Genomic DNA, 17,367 nt, shown 5'->3' with positions numbered 1-17,367 from the left:
CTCACTAAATACTTGGCTGCCTGGTGCTATTACGGGAGACAAATCTACCTGAGGGATGGAGGTGAAGCCCCTGACCCTGAGAGCAGAGCCAGCTCCGAGATGGACATCCGTAACGCACCACAGCGCCCAGCCTGGGAACAGCAGCTGTGGACGTGGTCAGAAAGAAATTATCACATAAATATCACGGTGGAGCTTCTCTTTTATGTCATTTCTAGGAGTTCCCAGTGAAATGCGCACTCGGGGGGATGCTGACAATCAGCTAAACCAACAAAATTGCACGGGTGCACACAAACAGCATTGAATGGAAAGGTTTGGGAGACCGTTTCCATCACCTCAGACACGAGTTGAGAGAAGGGAAGGGCCGAGGAGTTGGGAAAAGCATTTCCAGCCAGCAACGTGGCAGCACAAAATGACCTGTGTTTGGCTTTCTGCTGAGCTTCAAATCACTCCAAAGCTTTAGGACAAAATCCGTTGGTTTACCTTCTGAATTATAATTTTTATAGAGGTGGAGGGCATTGTAGCAAAATTTGTTCATGTAAATTTATGAACTCCATGTAAAAGCCATTTTTCTCGATAGATGACTGGGTATTTCCCCCCCTCCCCATGTGATCTTCATTGTTTTAAGTGTAAAAACATGAATGGAAACCCACAAAAAAGCAGCAAACATGCACATTTCAATCATCTATATTTTATATATTAAACAGGGACGCATTTTCCCCTCGCAAAATCCTATGTCCCATCATCCAAAATGCCCTGAAAGCGCTAACAACACCGGACAAGCAAATTAATTTCCCGTTCAAAAATAAATAAAGGGGGGGAAATGGAAAAATATGGAAAAATCTAACAAGACACCAATGTGCCAGCGGGTTGCTGGTGTCGTACAGGCACCATCTCAGCCAGCACAGCCTCTCCACTGGGTTTTCATCGAGGAAAAGCCCAGCCCTCCCCTGGAGATGCTGAGCCTCCCCCAGCTCCCTTTCCACCGCAGAAAAAAAAAAAAAGGAAAAAATAAAAATAAAAATTAAAAAATCTTAATTTACCTGGAAATTAAACCAGTTTCCCTGGCAGGAGGATAAAGGCAAAGCGAGCACTGGCTGCAACACGGAGCTCGGAGAGATGCTGGGGCAGATGCAGGAGAGAGGGAAACAGGAGCCAAACGTGGGAGAAGCTCTGGGGCTCCGGGAGAGGAAAAGAAAAGTAACTGGAAGGTGATTCCCACCTGGAAGCCGTTAAGGAATCCGGCAGGTGGTTCTCCAAGCTGTGGAAAGTCGCTGCCGCTCGCCTTTGCTCCTGACAGGGTCGAGTTGTTAATGATGCTCCCCTCGGATCGGAATTAAATAAACGGTAATTTCGGTTCTTACCCGTTTCTTTGGACGGGGATTCTACAGTTTAATATTTGTGGGGTTTGGGGAGGACGTGAGTGTCTCGGTCACTCCGCCAGACCCCCCGCACCTCGGGGGGACCCGATTTTGGGGTGTCGGGGGGAGGATGCCCTGCCTGCCGCTCTCGGAGCGACAACCTGCTGGCACGGGCTCGTTTCGCTTTAAAATCGGGAAGCGGGGAGAAAGGAGGAAAAAAAGTCCGATATTTTGACGGGAAACTTAAAGGAAAATCGCCCTGTTTTGCTCTCCCTTCTCAGATTTTCAGGCGAAGCCCCGGCTCGGGGGGATGCTGGGGGGATGCCAGTGATGCTGCTGCCTTCCTCCCTCCAGGAACGGGGCTCCCCCCGCACTAGCATCTCCTTCCAGCCCTGTTCCCCGCATCCCTGCGGGCTCGGGGGCTGCTGGAGGCTGGGGGGGAGCCGCGGGGGAGCCAGCGAGCCCCTAGAGGCGGTGGGGACCCGGGCAGAGGTCCCCCTCCTCCAGGATGTCCACCTCGTCCTCGGGGTCCTGGAGCAAGAAGGGGCCGGGGGGAGCCTTGCGGGGCTCGGTGCCCGCAGCCTCGGGCAGCTCGGGCTCGGGGGAGCTCTGCTCCCGGCTCTCCTCGCCTCCTGGGTGCTTGGGGTCGTCCTGGCTTTTCCGCAGCTGCTTTTTGTGCTTCATCCGACGGTTCTGGAACCAGGTTTTCACCTGAGAGAGAGTGGGGGGAAAAAAATTTAAAAAGAAGGGGGAAAAAGAAGGAATAAAAAGAAAATTAAAAAGCGAAGGTGGGGATGCTTGCGTGGGACACGGAGTAGGGATAATGCGAGGGATGCGAGGTGGAGAGGGGTGGGGATGCTGCGAGGGATACAGGATGCTGCGTGGGATAAGTGAGGGGCATCCTGCGAGGGATACAGGATGGAGATGGGAGGGAACGTTGTGAGGGATACGGGATCCTGCATGGGACAGAGCATGGGTGGGGATGCCGCGAGGGATATAGGATTCTTGCGTGGGATAGAGGATGGGGATGCTGCGAGGGATACAGGATTCTTGCGTGGGATAGAGGATGGGGATGCTGCGAGGGATACAGGATGCTTGCATGGGATACGGGATGGGGATAGGAGGAAATGCTGCAAGGAATACGGGATCCTGCGAGGGATACAGGTTGCTTGCGTGGGATACGGGATGGGGATCCTGCGGGGGATACAGGATGGGGATAGGTGGGGACGCTGCGAAGGATACGGGATTCTTGCGTGGGATAAAGGATGGGGATCCTGCGAGGGATATAGGATGGAGATGCGTGCGGATGCTGCCAGGGATATGGGATGGAGATGAGCGGGGATGCTGCGAGGGATGCGGGATGCCTGCGTGGGATAAAAGATGGGAATGCTGCGAGGGATACAGGATGCTGCGTGGGGTAAAGGATGGGGATGCTGCGAGGGATGTAGGATGGAGATGGGTGGGCATGCTGCGAAGGATGCGGGATGCTTGCGTGGGATATAGGATGGGGATGCTGCGAGGGATCCGGGATGGAGGTAGGTGGGGACGCTGCGAGGGATACGGGATCCTGCGAGAGGTACAGGATGGAGATGGGTGGGAATGCTGCAAGGGATACAGGATGGGTGGGAATGCTACGAGGGTTACAGGATGCTTGCGTGGGATACGGGCTGGGGCTGCTGCGAGGGATGCAGGATGGAAACAGCCCGGGATGCTGCGGGGGATGCTGTTCCAGACCCCTTCCCTGCGGGCTGGAGCCGGTCCCCGCGGTACCTGGGTCTCGGAGAGGCTGAGGGCCGTGGCCAGCTCCACCCGCTCGGGCGTGGAGAGGTAACGCTGGATCTCAAACCTCTTCTCCAGGCCGGAGAGCTGCGAGTCGGAGAAAACGGTGCGGGCTTTGCGGCGGCGACAGTGCTTCCCGGGCAGCTCGGCGTGAGCGTGGTGCTGGAAAAGGGCTGGCACCGGCACTCCTGGGGGGACACACGGAGGGTGGGCTCTCCCCCTGCCTCCCTAGATTTTTTTTCTTACGGTATTTTTTCGTTTATTTCGTTATTTATATTTTTTTGCGGTGGTTTTCTTGGTTTGGGCGTCCCCGGTGCTCTAAAAACACGGGGTTTTGAGAAGCGCTCCTTTCCCACCGCTGCTGCGGGAAACCTCCACCCTCCTGGTAATTAAATCACAACGAAATGGATGCGGGAAAACCAGGGGAGCCCGGAAAAATCCTGGGGGGAGAGAGAAAGGTCTTCCACGGCCGCGCCGGAGCACAATATGGGCTGCCCGGTGGGAAACTTTAGGAAGAATATTTGCTTCCAAGAGCAAGGAGCCGGTCTGGGAAGGGGAAACCTCTTCCAGCCCCGGGGGGAGAAGCTGGAGCATCCCGGCTGGAAGGGGAAAAGCAAAACCCGGAGGGGCAACGCAAGGAAAGAAAACCCAAACACGTTATCGGTCCAAAATGAAAAATAATGCTAAAAATGTAACAATTAACAGCAAAAAGAGGCAGAGGGAACCCTCTAGATCTCGGGCAATCGAGCCAAGCTACAGCGCTGTGGGTCCTTTCTCCCCAAAACGAAGCCAGGGGGATGCAGCCACGATTTGGGTGAAGGATGCTGCAAGGTTCCCCGGAGCCCCAAGAGGAGCGAGTCCCCCCCAAAGCCCCAACCTCCTGCACTTACCCGAGGCGGTGAGAAAGTAAGGATGGTGATGATGCTCCGGCTTGTGCAGGGCAGGGTGCGGGTGAGGAGCCAGGAGGGTCGGGGTTGGCATCAGGGGGTACCCATAGTCCAAGAGGGGGACGCGGGAGGCCAAGGAGCCGGGGAAATGCTCGGAGGGCACCTCCCGCAAGGGTTTGGGCTTGTGCAGGAGGATATCCTCGATGAAGAAGGACGTGGGCCTGGGAGCCGAGACGGGGTGCACGGGCGAGGTGAAGTTGAGGTTCATTTCTGGGCTCCCCGCCTCGGGCAGCGGGGAAGGGAGCGAGCCGGGCTGAGCGCTGGGGAGATAAGAAATAAAACCCACGCTAACAACCGAAAAACAAGTTAAGAAAAAAGGCGGAACAGAAGTAAGTAGTAATAATTTAAGAAAAAAAAAAAAGGGAAAAAAAAAGAAATAATCGGGAAGGCTGCTAGGCGGGTGGGCTGGGGATGCGCGGGGAGCTGCCTTTGAGGCGCGGCGGGCAGGGGCTGCGGAGAGAGCCAATGGCGATGGGGCGGGCGGGGGGACGGGCCCGTGGGCCACCTAAAGCCCCGCCGCGGCGAGGAGCGGGCGTGGGAGCCGAGGAGCCGCGTAGCATCCCTCATTCGGCATCCCCTGCATCCCGCTCAGCATCCCTCGCTCAGCATCCCCTGCATCCCGCTCAGCATCCCTCGCTCAGCATCCCCTGCATCCCGCTCAGCATCCCTCGCTCAGCATCCCCTGCATCCCGCTCAGCATCCCTCGCTCAGCATCCCTCTCAGCATCCCTCGCGCAACATCCCCTGCTCAGCATCCCTCTCAGCATCCCTCGCGCAACATCCCCTGCTCAGCATCCCTCTCAGCATCCCTCGCGCAACATCCCCTGCTCAGCATCCCTCTCAGCATCCCTCGCGCAACATCCCCTGCTCAGCATCCCTCAATCAGCGTCCCCTGCTCAGCATCCCTCAATCAGCGTCCCCTGCTCAGCATCCCCTGCTCAACATCCCCCTCTCAGCATCCCCAGCCCCGGTCCCAGTGCAGGCGTTGGGTCGTTTTCCCAATATAAGTTTTTTTCTCCCTTTTTTTATAAAGCAAAAACTTCGGGAAATAAAAACTCCCGACCTGTCCTGCGCTCCGCTCCCGACTTGTCCCCCTGCACCAGCTCCTGCCTTTCCGCTCAGTTGTTACCCCGTTGGGGTTTTGTTCCCATCCATCCCTCGCTCAGAGTTGTGCCAACACTTCTTTTTTATCATTATTTTTCTTCTTCTTTCCTCTGTTTGTCTTCCCCCCCTCCCCTAATCTGTAACATTCATTTCCCCAGAGTCAATTTGCTAAAATGAGGGTGATACGCCACATCATAGCCGAGATAATTTCGGTTCGCATCTCAGAAAATTGCTCTAATTATTGATGTTAAACTCAGGGAAATTAAAAGAAGGCACTTCTCCTTCATCTCCGGATTTTAAGCTCTAATTTGTTGAAATCGAGTTGTCATCACAATTCCAATCACTACCGTTAATAGTAAAAGTGTTCTAATAGAGCCAGAATTCGCGCAACCCATGCTATTAGATAATTAAGAAAGATGTTAGAAAGGCAAGTGCTAATCCTTGGGCACACGGACAGCGTTTCCATCTGATCCAGCAGGTAGAACAAATTAATTACCAGAATCAATTAGTCCTAAAAGTACAGTTCTCAGGGAAGTGTAAGCCATGCCTTCCATATGGATGAGCTGGTAAATGGTAAATAGAGGAGGGGAAAAAAAAAACCTCAAAAAGAATAGAAATACCCCTCGCCTGGTGTTAATAAACCTGGAATTCGGCTCGCTCGAGTTTTCCAGCCGTGATGCAGCTTCTCCACCGAGGGCGAGGGGACAGGGGTGGCTTTTAAAATAGAGATGTGGCTCCTTCATCGGTTCCACCAAACCAGGGGAAAGGAAGGGGGACAAAAGAGAGCTCCCTGCCTCACTGGAAAAATCCATGGGAGAGTTTTGCTCCTCATACGTACACCCCTGCTTCGTTTTACACCTGCAGTGCTCACCCCTGGGCAGGCACCACTGCTCTCACCATGCACTTAAGTCAAATATATATATATATATACACACACACATATATATATGCTGAGGGGCATGGTTTAGTGTTTGATAGGAATGGTTGGACTCGATGATCTGGTGGGTCTCTTCCAACCTGGTGATTCTATGATTTTATATATATATTTATATATATATATATGGATGTATATAAGCCATGCTAGCACAGTGTGGATGCTGATGAGCTGCTGCTCCGAGGCAAGAATCCTTTGGGAAGTGCAGGCTTGGGGGAAAAACTCACTGCCTCTCCCTCTGCTGCCAGCAAAACTCCCTCTTTTCCTCCAGAAAAATAATAATAATAACAATAATGACAGCAACAACAACAATAATAATAATAATAGAAAATCTGTTGCAGCATCCCCTCCTGACACGCTCATTCCAGCATCAGCCCCCGGATTTTGGCTGAGGGTTTAAGAATCCAACAGGCTAACAACTTTCTTCGAGGAGCAAATGAGTAAGCGAATGAATTAACAGTGATGAAACGGGTCTAATGCTCGACTTGTTAACGGAGGGAGCGCAGCCAGGGGCGTGTAAGCCGCTTGACTGGCTATTTCATCAGCTGGGATTGCTTCTCTGGGAGGGCTGGGGCTTTATTCAGCACGGGGGGGTGCACATGCACGTATTTAAGGCAGATTTGAAGGATTAAAGACGAGTTATTTCAGCCAGGCTGGGTCACAGCTGTAGGACTTGAGGTAGAGCTTGCTTGAACCTCATCCAGAGGGGCTGCTTTTGAGTCTTTCTTTCTTTAGGGTTTATTTAGGGTACAGATGGAGAAGGAGGAGTGGGGGCCGCTGTCTGGGCGTTACATCACAGCAAAACTTGGTCTCAAACCAGGCAGTGGCTCTTAAGGCACTGCAGCCTCTCCTTGATGCTGGTTCAAGGGCAAGAAGCAGAGGGGTAACCCCCTGTCTGTGAAGTCCCCTGGATAGAAAGCAGACCCCAGGAAGGGGCTCGGCAGTCCTCGCACCCAGGGGGTTTGAAAATTTAACATTTCATGGCTTTTTGTGGCAGGAATAGGGCACCAGGTGCTTCCCACCGTCGTTGGGCTCTGTTGGGAGGGTGGCTCTTTGCCCCACAAGCTTCTCAGGGGGTCCAAGAGTGTGGATCTGCCCCCGGGACCTGCAAACACTCCCAACCCCCTGGTTCTCTTTGAGGACCAGCCCCTGGATTACACATCAACACTGGGCTGAGGTGAGAAAACAAGGGGGACTGGGGACAGCGCAAGGTAGGGAGAAGAAGCAGGAGTGGTTGGTTCGCTCACTGCGTGTTTCTCTTCCAGTGGAGAGGGGACCAGAATTGCCTCTTGATGCTGCGCTCTCCCATCCTCCTCTGAATACCTTGTAGGACTGTGTAACATCTAAACCTGCAGCCCCAAACGACTCCAGCCCCCTCCAGAGGCAGGAGCTTGTGAACCCAGCTCAACACGTTGCTGTGGAGTTTATTTGTTGTTTCTTCAATAAAATAAAAGGATTTCTACAGGCTCAAAGAGCTTTATAAACTTTGCTGGTAGCGACGCGTGTGCATTCCTCCTCCATGCATGTTCAGCCCCCTCCTTTTCACAGCTTAATAACATACGTGTGCTTTGCTTACAGAAACTCCAGTCATCACTACTTGCAGACTTAAGATCGTTTGAAGGCATTCTCGGGAAATTTTGCCCAGGAAAACATAAATTTATTTGACTTAAAACCTAAGGGGTCATTTAAAAGGTTGGTGCAGCTGTATTGATGTTAGTAGCTTTATTTGAGCGTGTTGCATTAGGGATAAATTTGGTGCGGTTTAAAAATACATGCACTTACCTTCCTGTGGCTCTTGAAGACGTAAGGTAGCTCGGGAGCCTGGCCTTTTCATGCCTTTCAAGAAAAATCCACTCCAAAAGGAAGGGTTAAATTAAAACCAGACAGCCTTGATATGATCAAAATGGGAGCCTGGCTACAGGAAAAAGGTCTGAAGAGCTCGGTTTGAGTAGCCACACACGTGACATAGAGAGAGGTCTTTTGAACACAAAGCATGGCTTAATGGAGAATGTTCCATGCGTGATGCTTCAGATAAAACCCACTGTGAAGATGCCTTTGCCTGGGGACTTGTTGGGTGCTGCTGGTGAGAGGGAAAAACACTTCTATGCTTCGCTGCAGCCACTTTCCCCACCTGCATCCCACCTACCTTTGCCTACATCTACCCTTTCTCCACAGGTCTCCAAGACCTGGCACCCAGCCCTGCCTCTTGCCACCCAGATTCAGAGTGGAAAAATTGTGGCTCCCAGACCCCAGAGACACTGTGTTCATGGCAAGAGAGGTTTCTTTTAATCCATCTTCATCAGCCTGATCCAGTGGGGGGTGTCCCTGCCCATGGCAGGGGGGTTGGAACTAGATCATCTTTGAGGTCCCTTCCAACCCAAACTATTCTATGATTCTATCAATGTGACTTAAGACTACAGCCAAAAGCAGCAGGACAAAGCCCCTTCACTACCAAGTTAAATCTGTGCTAGAGGTTTTTACTAATATTTCAGCATGGCCAGAGGTAATATTTTAGTGTCTGTAACATTCTATCATGCCTTGACACCAGCTCAAGTTCAAGAAGAGCTTGGTGGATGGGCTCTTGCCTGAAGCAACGGGTTGTCTCAGGACAGAGCTGGTAGAAGGTGGGAAGCAAGGAAAGTGTCAAAGAGGCTCTTATCTCCTTACCAGGGTTGGTGACAGCACCAGGAGAAGGTCCAACCTGGTCTTCCACAGCTCATAACTTTGCCCCTCTTAGCTTTTGCTGCCTTGAAAATGCATCATCCTGCAGCCCACGGACTGGCACCCTCCTTCGTTTGTAGCTGAGACAAGGAGAAGGCAGAATGAGAGATAAAGAACCAATCAGCATGTTAATTTTACTCCAAGACAATAAACACTCAGGTTAAAAACCGAACCTGTGTCATTCTGACAGAATTACTGAATTTACCCACAAATATTGTGGTAATTCCAGGGCTACAGTTCTAGTTAAACTAGGGAGGGGTGGAAGAGTTGCTTATGTGAAGGGATCACGTTAAGAAGTGACTGAGACAGGAAGGTACTTTTGAGGCTTATATCACTACCAGTAACAGCAGGAAATTTCATAAGAAGAAGGGATATGACAGCAACAATAGGCAAAAATTGTTTCAAAGAGTAAAATCTTAGACTGTAACTCCCTTACCTTCCTCCCAAACCCCACTCTCCATGCATGGCCTCAGGGATTTCATTCCTAAATCCAGAATTTTGTCTCTGTATTGAAAATTTCCCTCATTATCTGATATTCCTGAACATTGTCTGAAGGCAGGATGCTTACATAAAGAAAATTAAAATACTGAAGTTGACGAGTTTGGTGTAAACTCTTTCCCTAACAGTGACTCTTATTAACTAAGACCTAGGATCTTTTTAATTATCTAATATTTGTCTTCAACTCCAGTGGGGTTATCTGCATGGTTTCAAACCACAGCAAAATTATTCCTTCTTTCTCTGTTTCCTTTATTTTTGGAACGAGCCAGAAATTGGGAGGGAGGTTTAGAAGTTTCCCTGGGACCTGCTTTTAATTAGTCTTCTCTTTATTTGGTTACATATCAATTCCTTCTCATCCTGTGACCAACTCATGGGCATTGCTTACTCCCTTGAGACAAAGGTGATTATTTCACCCAGGACCATCTGTACTTTAAGATCTTGGCTAATCCTTTGCTCTCAAAAAAATCCATTCTTGCTGCTGTACTCACTGCTTTGCTGTCACCTTCAACACATTAAAGCTCATTTGTTTTCTTTCATTCCAGCTGCGTAACAATCATCGGCACAACTCAACATTTTGCTTCACTTTTTTAGCACTAATGACTCAGGGCTTCCCGTGTTTCCCCAATTTCATGATGTATGAACCTTGTACATCCGTGCTTTTAACCACTGGGGCAAGATAATCCTTCTTTTCCCTCTCTTATCCATTCAGCCTTTATCTTACTCCCATTGTTTTCCTATTGTTATTTGTGCTTTTCCTCTAATTACTTGTCATATCCTTTCAGTAGCACCAGGTACCCCAAGAAAACCTCAAATACCTTTTCTACTTAGAGGAATACTTTGAATGTAGAATCCTGACTGTGATCTCAGGCTGACGTAAGTCAGGAGTAACATATAAAACCCAATGGAGCGTGTAAATCTAAATGACGCAAATACTTTGATTCTTTTCAATTCCACTCTTTGCTTTCCAGCTTTAAAGTGTCCCATTTTGAAGCCTTAAAAATAAAAAGCACACAAACGACGTACTGCAAGGTCAGAGGAAGATATTATACCCACACAGCCTGACCTCCTGAATCACACGAGCCAGAATTTCATCCAGTAGCTCCTGCATCGACGTTAGAAAAAATACCCAACCTGGGCAGCCTGTGGAAGAAAAATACCGGTTTTCTAACTCTTCAAATTATGTTTGATGCATATATATACATAGGAAATATATGGTTATAAATAGGATGAACTATCAGCTTTCTCTTCTCTCAATCTCTATGAACCTCTCCATTTCTATTTTGACCAACACCATTAACAAACTGTGACGAGTTACAAAATCTACACTAAGCATTTATAAATATGACCCAGCCTTCAATTAAAAGGGCAACCTCTACTAGTGGAGTTTATAAATCACTCAGCATCCTGGCTTAATTTTCCCTCCCAGTTTAAGTGCACAAATTGTTATATTGACTCCTGTTGAGACAGAAACACCAATGTCACGTCTTTCACACATCTCTCACATGCACAGTGATGGACACAAGCTGATGCTGTCTTAGCCGGTCATTTCATTAAAAGAAAAGGTATCTTTATTGCAAGACAATTAAACCTTTTTCTTTCATGTTTGCTCCAAACAGATTGCAAAATTTGTTGGACTTAGTTTACAAAAAAAGGTAACCTTTTTGATGATCAAAGGAAGAGATTGGTTCCATTACTTGCATTAGTCAGACTTTGCTGCGCTGTGGCCTTCAGAATAAAGGGAGAAATGTACTTTAGAAAGATCTGAGTAACACACTTTACTCGAAACATTTTTGTATTATATTGCTTCTTGACTGTTTCAGCTTACTCTGTATCTGTGCACTTTATTTTAAGCACTCCAGAAGTGGATGACAGGTCTGGGGGAAAAAGATAGAATCCAGGCAGCATCTCGCAAATGCATCTTCAAATAATGCTTTAAAACTGGAAATCACATTTTGAAAAGGCATTTTGTACGTTTCCAGGGATGGGGCATTCAAATGGCGATAGGATGTAACGTAATATTGTTGTATGTTAAAAACACTTTCTCCTGTTTATTGATATTATTTTTAAACGGAAATGTTAAAAAGCTTTAGGTCATCCAAAAGCAGTCATGATGCAGGCAGATGCCTCGTAATAAATCAGTAAGATAATTTTTACATGATTTTTCCATGCTTTAGAAAATAAACTCAATTCTTGAGTTCAGCAAGGTTCGATTCAATTCTGCCGTTCCTCGCTCTTTGTGATGTTTTAATTTAATACAGTTTCCTGCTAAAAAAATGAAACTTCCATGCCCCTCTAAAACCTTACCAGGGTAAGAGGAGAGTTAACAGAGCTCAGTTGAATGAGTTGGACAATTAGCTGAAATATACGCTCTCCCAAAATGCTTTCTAAGTAAGAGGCTGCACAGAAGGCAACAAGGCTGTGACTGCAGGGTGAGCCTGGGCTGTGAGGCTGGAGGACCCAGACCAGCTCTGGTGGAGAAAAAGCCAATGCACAGGGGTTATAACAGTTCCAGCAGCGGGTGAGAGAAATCCTGCTGATTAAAAAGCTGACTGTGGTTTCTAAGATTGGGAGAAACCCCTTCCAGACTAATATGGGCATCTAACACAGCAAACAGGCACCGGCTTGGGTTCTTGAGGAGAGCCAGGCTCCTCCAGGGATGGATGTACAACCAGGGTCTGTTCAGGCAATAGGACAGTATTTTAGGATCATCTTTAATTACTCATTAAATTCTATGGGTGCTTCTCTGGGCCATGGTACCACTGTAACAAACGTAACTGGGCTACGGGATCAGCTTTGCATCTTGTGTGCACACTAAAGAATTTTGTAGGTGGGTTAAACATGTTCCACATAACAATAAGACTTAAATGCTAAAGTTTTTTAAGACTTCCCCAGTCTGAAGAAAAATCTTTACATATGAAGCATGGCGTTTTGTTTTAGAACAGAAGCATGATAGAAAACTTCTGATTGGAGTCAATGATCCGATAGGTCTTTTCCAACCTGGTGATTCTATGATTCTATGAAAACTACACAGACTTAAAAACACCCAACGATTTCTTACTTATGAGACCCACAAATGTGGGGTTTTCTTGGTCTTGATTTAGCTTCCACTCAGCCAGTATTTTCCATAATGGGTTATAGGGTCTCCTATTTCATAAACACGTTATCTGCTCTTCAAAGCCAACGTGAGAAACAATCAATGCAATGTAATCACCAGGCTCACCAATGCAAAGAAAGTGTTTGTTCTCTACCAAATCTGCTTTTGTTTTCGTTTGACTTCGAGGGGATCAAGCCTTGGCATTCAATGGCCTAGAGCCTTCTTTGCAAATCAGTTTGCCATTTGTTATTATACATGGAAAATTAAACCTAGGCATCCAACAGGTCAAGAGGCATCAGCTTGAATGGAAGAAAACAGCAGCACAGTTATGAGAAACAACATATCATACAAAACATACTCAATTCTAAGGGGGTGTTTTAGAATATTATAAGCTTGTGCTGCTTTCTAACGGGGTCCAAAATAAGAGAGTTGTGTGCACACATTTGTGTGCATATTTCTGTCCAACTGAGATCTGTACTTGAGCCTCAAAATCAGTACAAAAAGGAGAATTTTCCAGTTTGTATCCTTCGGCAAGTGCAATTTCCCTCCCAACACACATTAAATTCATTTAGCCTAGTGCATTTTTAATAGACATTATTCATCTATTACCTTAATGAGCTTGTGGTGAAAGCATATTGCCTCCCAATTTTAACAAAAGCAGTCTAATATTGCTGCAGCTTTTTCCCCTTTTGCCTTCCAAGGCAGCAGCACCGAGGGGGGAAGAAAAAAGCTATAGAGACAGATACGGTTTTTATTCTGTGTCACAACACTACATTAAGAATAAAACCTTCCACTTAAACACTTAAATGAAAACATCGAGAAACTAATTTACCATTTGTAACCACATGATTTAAGTAGGAGCAGCTTTAATTTTCTTCCCATTTTCCTCATATTCAATGTGAGCCCACATTAGATTTCACTGGCTCAAATCACAACACTTAAAGCCACTTTCATTTTCTTTTTGATTAAATAATTGAAATTCCTGTCACTGCCTGCACTTTACTAGCACACAAATTTTATGTGTAAAGATAAATACTCTTTCTTTCTCCCTTCCCTGGCTGTAGGCTTTTTTTTTTCTTTTTTTTTTTTTCTTTTGCCTTTTTTTCAGTTTAATCTTAAAAGCAGGCAAGGTTTAGTTTATTGATAGTTCCATAAAATGGATCAGTACTCCATTCACCTATTTCGTGGAATTATACCGCTCCCATTAAGTGATTGTTTGGAGAAATTATGGAAAGCCATCTTCTCTAATTTAGCTGTCATCGTTGTAAGGTTATTGCTATCCAATCCTAAAAGGACAGGAAGCCTGGTTGCTCGCGTGCTGTTCCCGCACATCCATTAAAGTCTGAAGCCTTGATTTTTATTTAAGTATTTGTTTCAATTAGGGTAACAAGTCTTATTAATGCTCCCTAATAACTTACTCTGACAAAATCCAGGACACTCTCCACGGTGAAGGGCCCAGCCGAGGCGCAGCAGCAATTGGCGACGCCGTAATGAGCAGAGGACTCGAAGGCGGCTTCCAGCTCCGGGGAGAAACACCTGCAGGACTCACCCACCTCGGCTACTCCTGGCACCTCTTGCAGGGCTACTGCAAACCATAGAAGTACAGAATCATAGCATAGTTTGAGTTGGAAGGGATCTCCTGCTGGATCAGGGGCTCCAAGCCCCATCCAACCTGCCCTTGAGCACCTCCAGGGATGGGGCAGCCACCACAACCTCACCTGGAGCTCTGTGTCCAGTTCTGGGGTCCTCAGCACAGGAAGGACGTGGAGCTGTTGGACCAGGTTCAGAGGAGGCCACGAAGGTGATTTGAGGGCTGGAGCACCTCCTGTACGAGGACAAGCTGAGAGACTTGGGGCTGCTCGGCCTAGAGAAGAGAAGGCTCAGGGGAGACCCTAGAGCAGCTTCCAGTGCTGAAAGGGGGCCTGTAAGAATGATGCAGACAGACTTTTTAGCAAAGTCTTTAATGACAGAAGGATTAATGGGTCAGAAACGGCGTGACCAGCAGGTCCAGGGAGGTTCTTCTCCCCCTGGACTCGGCACTGGTGAGACCGCTCCTCGAATCCTGGGGTCAGTTCTGGGCCCCTCACCACAAGAAGGATGTTGAGGCTCTGGAGCGAGTCCAGAGAAGAGCAATGAAGCCGGTGAGGGGGCTGGAGAACAGGCCTTATGAGGAACGGCTGAGAGAGCTGGGGGTGTTTAGCCTGGAGAAGAGGAGGCTGAGGGGAGACCTCATTGCTCTCTCCAACTACCTGAAAGGAGGTTGTGGAGAGGAGGGAGCTGGGCTCTTCTCCCAAGGGACAGGACGAGAGGGAATGGCCTCAAGCTCCACCAGGGGAGGTTTAGGCTGGACAATAGGAAAAAATTTTTCACAGAAAGTGTCATTGGGCACTGGCAGAGGCTGCCCAGGGAGGGGGTTGAGTCACCTTCCCTGGAGGGGTTTAAGGGTCGGGTGGGCGAGGTGCTGAGGGACATGGTTTAGTGTTTGATAGGAATGGTTGGACTCGATGATCTGGTGGGTCTCTTCCAACCTGGTTATTCTATGATTCTATGAAACTAAAGGAGAGAAGGTTTAGACTGGCCATAACGAAGATATTTTTTAGAATGAGAGTAATGAAACACTGGCACAGGTTGATGAGGTAAGTGGTGGAGGCCCCATCCTCAGGCTGAGCAACTTGAGCAACTGAGCATCCTCTGAGCAACTTGATCGAGTTGAAGATGTCCCTGCTCATGGCAGAGGTATTGGACTTGATGTCCTGCAAAGTTCTCCCTGAAAGCATTCTATGATTCTGCGAACCACCACAATTTTTAGGTGCTCTGTATCAGCAATGCCAACCTAGCCAGAAGTTTCATTCCCCAGCAGACAGCAACCCCCTCCTATTTTCTCAGAAGGAAAAGCTGGGATATTTTTGCAATTCCTACAGAATAGTAACATCTTTCTGCTGACCTCGTAGCCCCACCAAAGCCACAGTGGCTTTGAATTTTTTATAGAATTCTTTGAGAAGAACTTCAAAGGGTGCCCAGGTTTTCTAAACTCTCTGCTGAGCTGGGGGATGACGCTGTCTTTCTCTGCCAGCCTGGCCAAGTTCATCTCACTATCAGGAAAAATAATAAAGGCAACTTCCATTTTTATACCACACAGTATAGAAGCCTTCCTGACATTGCTGAATATGCATTTTTCCCATTAGGGAAAAAAAAAAAAATCTGAAAATAAACTTCCAGAGGAAAACTGGCCACCAGCATCTCCAAGTGAGTTAGGTGCAGAAGTCAGGGGCCTTGCTGTGAATGAGGCAACGCAATAGGTCAGCTACAGCTTTGAGTTCTGCAAGAAGATCCAAGAAACAAAAGAAAACCATCTTTGTGAACACCCCTCCTTTCCCCTCTAACTATTCACCCCAGAGGACATTGTTAACGTATAATAACTGGCCATGTCAGCATCAATTAGGCAACTCATAATAAAGCAGATGCTGCTATTGTGGGGAGGATGCAGTGAAAGTATGGGTAGAGGAAGGCCCTCAGCACACTCCGAGCTAAGCAGATATGATGCTAATTGAATTCTTGCTGGCAATTTTTCACCCCTAGATGAACAAGAAAGAGAGGAATCTTAAAGTCTCATCTGTTTAGCTTGTGAGCAGGGAAATGTTTTCAAGACCAGTAAATGAGCAACCTAATCCACAGGGGCATTGGCAGGAGGGGCTTCTTTAAAAAAGCCAGTGCCCCAAGACACTGAGATGTTGGATCTGAGTTGCACCCCATTCCCATAAAACCAGAAGTGGTTTGGGAGTTGATTATTTTATTTAATCTTAAGGAATTTCACAGCTTTTGCATGTCCAGAGGCTGGAGATCCCACACAAAGCGAGACTCACACCAGCCTGGCACTAGCACCAAGGCATTTTCAGAGCTTTGAGGAGGCTCCAACCACGCAAACACTTCAAATACAAATACAAGGAGGAATTCATTGCACCCTGGGCACCTGAATTAAACCTGGAGAGCCCCTGTACTGCTAAATCCACACCCAGAAACCTCCCTCTTAAAACTTGCCAGTTCTCTCCCCTTCTGCTTTGCAATCCTGCTAGGAAACTCAGCTCTAACCCCTGGTGTTTAAACCCACTCAGATGTTCCTGAAGCATCTTCTGACCACCAAGCTATGGAGGTACCTTTCCCTGGGGGCACCAGGACCCTTGGCTCTCCCTGCCAGCGTTCAGTCCCTCTCAAGCCCAGAAAACAGAAATTATTCCTTTCCCTAGAGGTTTAGATGCCGTTTGGCAGGTTAAGCCTTGCTAAACTGAAGGTGAGAAGTCCTAGATTTTTACAGGGGCTGAAACCTAAATTCCAGGGTTAAACCTGCTGGGTATTATTTTTTTGGCTAACAGCCTTGCTTTCTATTAGCACTGGCACAAAGGAGGTGATTTCTCCACCTCGTATTTATCAATGAGTAATTAAGTCTTTTCTAGTAACCCTGTGCCGAGAAGACCTTTTAAATTAAAATATTTTCCATTTGATTTTGTTAGCCGCTAAATGAAGATTGGGAAAAATAGGCTAATTACAGCTATCCTAATTAAGCTCCTACAATAACCCATAATTACACCCATACTTACCACCTTTGTGCTGGACACTTTAACCTGTTGTGGTTTGTAATTAGCGTGTCTGCAGCGAGGGCTGGAAGCCAACATCTCTGCCCTGGTCCAGCAAGAGTTTTGATTGAAAGGGCGAAAACAAACTCTCTGTTTGTGGAAGTGTAATTGGGATAATTTGTGAGGCTTCCTTATTAGCAGCAAACCAAGGTTAGAAAGCTGGGTTTTAGCATATGAGGTGACTCTTAAGTATGTTTTGTTAGAGAGAAATTGTGGTGTTCCTGCTGAGCAGCACGTGCCTTTCTTGGAGGAGAGCAAAGAGGCTGAGTCTGATCTTGGATAAATACCTGGGCTCTGGGTGA

At 47.6% G+C, this 17,367-nt stretch overlaps 1 protein-coding gene across 1 annotated transcript; it reads right to left on the bottom strand.

The window, feature by feature from the left end:
• Window positions 1-1,823: 1,823 nt before the first annotated feature.
• On the bottom strand, window positions 1,824-4,292 carry BSX (brain specific homeobox). The gene is made up of 3 exons (XM_069876597.1): window positions 4,028-4,292; window positions 3,129-3,325; window positions 1,824-2,069 (listed from the first exon to the last, which is right to left on the bottom strand). Exons 1-3 carry the CDS (start codon window positions 4,290-4,292, stop codon window positions 1,824-1,826), a joined length of 708 nt encoding a protein of 235 aa, XP_069732698.1.
• Between the last annotated feature and the right edge of the window lie 13,075 nt (window positions 4,293-17,367).

Source organism: Phaenicophaeus curvirostris, chromosome 25, assembly GCF_032191515.1.
Source record: "Phaenicophaeus curvirostris isolate KB17595 chromosome 25, BPBGC_Pcur_1.0, whole genome shotgun sequence".
Taxonomy (NCBI): domain Eukaryota; kingdom Metazoa; phylum Chordata; class Aves; order Cuculiformes; family Cuculidae; genus Phaenicophaeus; species Phaenicophaeus curvirostris.
The sequence above is the reverse complement of the archived record's forward strand: the minus strand, read 5'-3'. Positions and strand labels throughout refer to the sequence as shown.

Coding starts and splice junctions, on each gene's coding strand:
- BSX (XM_069876597.1), bottom strand. CDS start 4,292: ATGAACCTCAACTTCACCTCGCCCGTGCACCCCGTCTCGGCTCCCAGG. Junction 3,326..4,027: donor TTACTTTCTCACCGCCTCGG/GTAAGTGCAGGA, acceptor GTGTCCCCCCAG/GAGTGCCGGTGCCAGCCCTT. Junction 2,070..3,128: donor TCAGCCTCTCCGAGACCCAG/GTACCGCGGGGA, acceptor ACTCTCTCTCAG/GTGAAAACCTGGTTCCAGAA.